General features: G+C 49.7%; 1 protein-coding gene across 1 annotated transcript in view; it reads right to left on the bottom strand.

Annotated features, from left to right (window-relative positions):
* Window positions 1-4,453: 4,453 nt before the first annotated feature.
* Window positions 4,454-6,257, bottom strand: part of LOC125345114 (serine/threonine-protein kinase OSR1) — a 31,858-nt gene continuing 30,054 nt past the window's right edge. The window contains exon 18 of the mRNA XM_048337355.1: window positions 4,454-6,124. Coding sequence (XP_048193312.1) covers window positions 6,050-6,124 — 75 coding nt within the window. The 3' untranslated portion in view covers window positions 4,454-6,049. The remainder of the gene's footprint in view (window positions 6,125-6,257) is intronic.

The raw sequence follows: 6,257 nt of genomic DNA, 5'->3' as shown, positions 1-6,257 counted from the left end.
GAAGCAGAGGGCCCTGAGCTCAGCCAATGGGAGCAGAGGGACCTGAGCTCAGCCAATGAGAGCAGAGGGCCCTGAGCTCAGCCCATGGGAGCAGAGGGACCTGAGCTCAGCCAATGGGAGCAGAGGGACCTGAGCTCAGCCAATGGGGAGCAGAAGGACCTGAGTTCAGCCCATGGGAGCAGAGGGACCTGAGCTCAGCCCATGGGAGCAGAGGGACCTGAGCTCAGCCAATGGGGAGCAGAGTAGTCAAGCTCAGCCAATGGGAAGCAGAAGGACCTGAGCTCAGCCAATGGGAGCAGAGGGAGCTGAGCTCAGCCAATGGGAGCAGAGGGACCTGAGCTCAGCCAATGGGGAGCAGAGTAGTCAAGCTCAGCCAATGGGGAACAGAAGGACCTGAGCTCAGCCAATGGGGAGCAGAGAGACCTGAGCTCAGCCCATGGGAACAGAAGGACCTGAGCTCAGCCAATGGGGAGCAGAGGGGCCGAGCTCAACCAATGAGAGCAGAAGGGCCTGAGTTCAGCCAATGGGAGCCAGGAGACCTGAGCTCAACGAATGGGAGCACAGAGGTGGGGCCTGCTAGGTTAAGGATAAAAAGGAAGCAACCTGCTCTCCATTGCTTGTTTGCCAGGTTATTGACTGTTTCACAGGCTGCAGAAGTAAATTTTGTATTGTCAAGTTCCTTTCAAATTGGGGTCCTTGTTCCTATACGACACCCCAACATCCTGAGCTGTATCTAACATAGGTTCAACCTTCCCACCTTTGCACAAACCTTTGGCTATTCTCATCCCCTCTCCCCCCACTATTACAAAAAATTATGTATTAGGGTTCTTTCATAATGTCACACAGCTATTTATTATGTTTTTGTCAGTCAGAGGGCTTGAACTCAGGGCCTGGACATTGTCCTTGAGCTTATTTTAGTTAAAGGCTGGCACTCTATCACTTGAGCCACAGCCCCACTTCAAGATTTTTAGTAGTTAATGGAGATAAGAGTCTCACGGCCTTTACCAACCAGGCTGGCTTTGAACCACAGTTCTCAGATCTCAGCCTCCTGAGTAGCTAGAATGACAGGCGTGAGCCACCGGCGCCTGACCCTTTTGATTTTCTTTTAAGGGTTGTTTGATTTATTTCCAATCACAGTTTTATTCTGAGTTGTTCCTTACCTCTTTGTAAAGCAGTCTCCCAACTGACTAGACCCACAAGAAAGAGTATCTGTCTTTATTCTATAATTCCTTGCATTGGCCTCAGTCCATTTCTCCTGGCAGAGGCCAGGACTTGAACTCAAGTCACCCAGGGCCCGGCACTCAGTGGCTGGTGTTCTACCAACTGAGCCATGCCTCCAACCCTCAAGAGTGTGTTTTTTTAAGTACGGTTTTGCTTTCTATCCATTATGGGAAATCCAGGCGGTGTGCTCACTTCCAGATGGAGCAGCCTTCTGCTGCGACCATCCAAGAGGTGTCTTGCAGGCTTGAGCCAGCTGTACCTGATTCCTTCCTCAGGCTTCCACCTCCCCACCACCTCAGTGTCCCCCACCTCCCAGGGTTACCCCAATACTCAGAGGGTCTTTGAGACACCCCCCCCAAGGTCCCCAAGTCCTGATTTGAGACACTCACATATCCCTAAAGGCCAGCAAGTGCTCGTTTCCAGGACTCTTGGGAACAGAAGTTCTGGAAGCAGAACTTCTCAAGGGTTCTATGCCTGTGGTTCTGTCAGGAGTTGGGGGAACCCTGGCCGTGGCCAGTGTGAAGTCAGATTAAGGCAAATGGTGCAAGGAAACTCCTGTGCCTTTGTGCCATTTTCCTGCTCCTGGAGCCATGTCCAGCCTTCTGCAGGATGTCCCACCCCCTCTGAGGGAAGTTCTGCCATTCTTCCAGCTACTATCCAATGGCCCACAGCATGGCTCCCTAGTTCAGCTAGTGTGTGAGCCAGAGGTGCTGACAGCTGTGGGGCCATTTAACAGGCAGAACCTGGAGGAAATGGAGGAACACCAGGAGAGAGAGAGAGAGAGCGAGAGAGAGCACTGTTCTGTCCAGTGAACACCAAGATGGTGAAGGCTTGCTCCTTCAGTATTATCTATCCATCTTATATGTATGTATCCATCAATCTGCTCACCTATCCATTCATCTATCTGCCTATCTATCCATCCATGTATCTATCATGTCTATCCATCTATCTTTCCACCTATTTATTCATCCACTCATCCATTTCTACCTTTACCTGCCTATCCATCCGCCTATCACCCATCTCTATATCTGTCGATCCATCTGTCTGTCCACCTATCCATTCATCTATCTCTACATATTTCTGTCTATCCATCTACCATGTATCTGTCAGTCCATCTCTCTGTATCCATCCACCTATCTATCCATTCACTTATCTCTACATCTACCTATCAACCCATCTATCTATCCATGTATTTATCATCTATCTACCCACCTATCTCTCTCTTTTTTTTTTTTTTTGGCCAGGCTTGTCTCTGAGCTTCTTTTGCTCAAGGCTGGCGCTCTACCACTTGAGCCACAGTACCACTTCTGGTTTTCTGGTAGTTTCATTGGAGGGAAGTCTCAAGGACTTTCCTGCCCGGGCTGGCTTTGAACCACGATCCTCAGATGTTTCCTGAGGATGACGGGCGTGAGCTACTGGCACTTGGCTTATATGGTGATTTCCAGATGTCCTAGGCAAGTTACAGATACATCTGCAACCATTCCACAGTTCATATCCCCAACTCCTGGAACCAAAGCATAGATCCACACCGTCAAAGACAATTTATCCTTTATTGATTAAAAATGAAGAAAACATGCAGATTTAAAAAATACAATGTCCAACAAAACAAAACCAAACAAAAAAGCCGGGGTGTGGGGGGGGGGGAGTGGAATATTTTACAATGCTCATTATCTAGCGTTCATCTTGAGGAGTCTCCTGGTATGGCTACATCATCATCCTAGCCTCTGGGTGATCAACTATTACGGGCTGGCTCTAGGGCTCGGGTGGAAATAGAAGCAAAAATAGGAAAAAATTAAAAAAACAAAACCCACTCATCAAGAACGAGCAAAGGTTTCACAAATAGCATTGGCACATTTTCCCTTGGTGCTTCGAGTCCATTCTTACTCCAGCCATCAAGAGAGCGTGGGGGGACTGGGGGCTCCCAGGTGACAGGCTATCCCACCTGGGCAGTTCCTGGCTGCTTGCTTTTCTGGGCCTCGCTGAGCCCAGGTAGCAGAAGTGAATGTACCTCCTGCATATGCGGGGGGTACGTTAACACTGTGCCAGGCTTAGCAGCCCACGCCTGCAATCCCATCTACTCAGGGAGGCTGAGACTTGCAGGGGGTAGTTCGAAGCCAGCCTGGGCAGGAGAAATCTCATCTCTAATAAAATCACTAGAAAAAGCCAGAAGTGGGGAGAGTGCTAACCTTGAACAAAACAAAAACACACCTCAGGCACAGCAGCACCTAGGCCCTGAGTTCAAGCCCCAGGACTGGCACCCAAACAACAAACCCTATACTCTATACACTAACGAGCCACAAGTCTTGCTCTACAGAGGGCACGCTGCCTCTGACCCACACCTCGTTCCTACTGGCTAGGCCTCATCTCCTCTACCCCACCAAGACAAGGAAAAGGATTTTCCTTCTACCTCACTCCTCAGCCCCACTGGGTCTCTCCAATCTCCCCTCCCTATCCTGAACGGATCCCCCATTTCTCCCATTCTCCCAACATGCCTAGGCACCCAGAACAACTCTCGAAAAGTCCCTAAGTACAGGTTCAGAATGAGTGAAACCACAAACAGGTAAGTCACGTACAAGGAAAGCTTTTAGCTTTTCCTTTTTTGAATTGCTTGAACGTAGGGCCTGGGTGTTGTCCTTTAGTGTGTGTGTGTGGGGGGGGGGGGGCGGTGGCGGCTCAAGGTTGGGCCCCAGCTCCCACTTCTGGCTTTTGGGGTGTTTCACTGGACTTTGAACCGCGGCCCTCAGACCTCAGCTTCTTGAGGAGTGAGGATTACAGGCATAAGCCACGAGCAGTGTCCAGCTTCAAGTGAGTTTCAGGTTCATGTCCAGCACAGAAACCAAAACAATTAGAAACCAAAACAAAAACCCAGCCCCCCTCCCCGCCCCCCAACAATCTTGTTCATAAGATCAACATAGTAAAGGGCTCAAGTGATTCTATTAAAGGCAGCTCTTCCCTTTTCGTGGGCCCGTGGGCCCATTTTTAAGGCCAGATAAAAGAGTACCTCATTCATCTATAAAACTTGGTCAAAGAGGGTATGGTTATTAGCAGACTACGAAACAGGAGGAGGGGAAAAAATAATCATAAACCTCACAAGAATTATTCACATATTGCATTACAAGTGCTCTTTAAAAAAACCAACTAAAGAATAATTTATATTATTTCTGTAGAAAAAAATCAAACGAACACTAGCTAAAATCTAAATGTCAGGGCACATGTGGCTTTCCCCCCCCCCCCCTCTGTCTGTCGTAAGTCGGGTTCGGTGGGCTGAGACACCCCCACTCCAGAGTCAGTTGCTGGAGAGGGGGCTGAGGGGCGAGCCTATAGTCCCGGCCCAGGGCGAGTCTCCTTTATTGCTGTAGAAATCTCAAGCCTGCACACACAGTGGGCCCGAGGATGGGAGGCCTGGCAAAGGAACTTCCCGAGGACGATCAGAGGGTGGTTTTTTTTCCTTCAGTTTGTTTTTCCTTTTGGTGCCCCTCCTGGGGCTTGAACTCGGGGCCCTAGGCACCGTTCCTTAGCCTTGCTGCTCAAGGCTGGTACTCTACCACTTGAGCCACAGCGCGATTTCTGACTTCTCGGCGGATCAGGAGAGAGTAAATGGTCTCTTGGATTTGTCTGCCTGAGCTGGTTTTGAACTGCGATCCTCCTGTGTCTCAGCCTCCCCGAGTAGTAGCTAGGATGACAGGCGTAAGCTACTGATGGCCCAACTACATGCTGTTTTGCTTTACCTTTGAAAAATGCTTCCCCCTTAGGAGTTTTTGTTTCCTGGTTCAGAAAGTATCCCTGGCCACATTTCCTTTTTTGTAGAAGCTATTCCTTGATGTCTTTTTGTGCAAGGAAAAAACAGACAAACCCAAAACAACAATGATCAACAACAACAACAAAAACCCTTTTGTGAAGGATCTGAGGAAGGCTGAAGTGTGTCCTATTCGGATGTTTTGCAGGAGCTGAGGTTAAGGCTTGGCAGCCCCTTTCTGGAAGAAAAACAGCAGAGGGGGGTGCCTGAGAAACAGCTCCGGCAGAAGACAGGAACCATGGCAACAACAACAACCCAACAACGATGACAACAAATAGGTTTTAGGCTGCCTCCAAAGAGAGGTTGTGCTTTTTTTTATCGCCCCCCCCCAAAAAAAAACCCCAAAGATTGCTAGAATTCACATTAGGTACAAAGCAACAATAATAAAATAAAAATTACATACACAACCAAAACAAAACAAAACAAAAACCACAAAAAAAGCCCCAAACCACGAATCAAATTCTATGGGCTCCAGCTGAACAATCAACTTTGTACTAACACTTCAGTGGGCAGATATATTTCCCCCGGAACGTTCACCTATCCTAGCCCTTGCCCCCCGAAACATCCTGGCAGGTGTTGGGGAGGGGGGCCAGTGGGGTTGGTGGAAACAATCCAATATGGCCACCCAAAATGGCCACCCAGGTATTCCACAGGGGGAGGCCATGGCTTGAGTAAGGCAAGAATGAGCTGAGATTCGTCCTTGGCTGGGCCTTGAGGCACACGGGGGGGGGGGGGGGGGGGGGGGGGGTCCAGATCGGGGAGAGACCGGAAGGGCCGACATTGTAGATAGAAGGTTTAGTAACGGAGAGCTCTTGAGAGGGAATGGTGTTTTGTTTTGTTTTTCCTTTCTCAGTGGGATACAAGGGGGAAATGATGGCAGGACCAACAGAAAGATGAAGGCAGTCGAAAGCTCTCGGCCAGGAGGTTGGTGGCTGGATTCTTTGGCAGTAGTGGATGGAGGCCAAGAGAAGCAAACACAGAGATCCCAGCAGGTGGAATCTGTCGGCCGCCTCTGGGCGGGGCGGCTGGGTTTTAGCTGAGGCTGAGCTGGGCGAATCCTATTAGTTTGCTATCATCCGGGATGTCCGAGCCTTCCACGCCTGATGCCTGAAGAACCAAAGGAAATCACACGTGACAAGGATGACTCCCTCCTGTCCTCCCAGCTACTCAGGATCAGGAGGCTGGGGGTCCTGAGGACCGCAGTTCAAAGCCAGCCCAAGTAGGAAATGTCTGTGAGAGT

This window comes from Perognathus longimembris, unplaced genomic scaffold (assembly GCF_023159225.1).
Source record: "Perognathus longimembris pacificus isolate PPM17 unplaced genomic scaffold, ASM2315922v1 HiC_scaffold_5318, whole genome shotgun sequence".
Taxonomy (NCBI): domain Eukaryota; kingdom Metazoa; phylum Chordata; class Mammalia; order Rodentia; family Heteromyidae; genus Perognathus; species Perognathus longimembris.
This window is presented reverse-complemented; position numbering and strand designations above follow the sequence as displayed.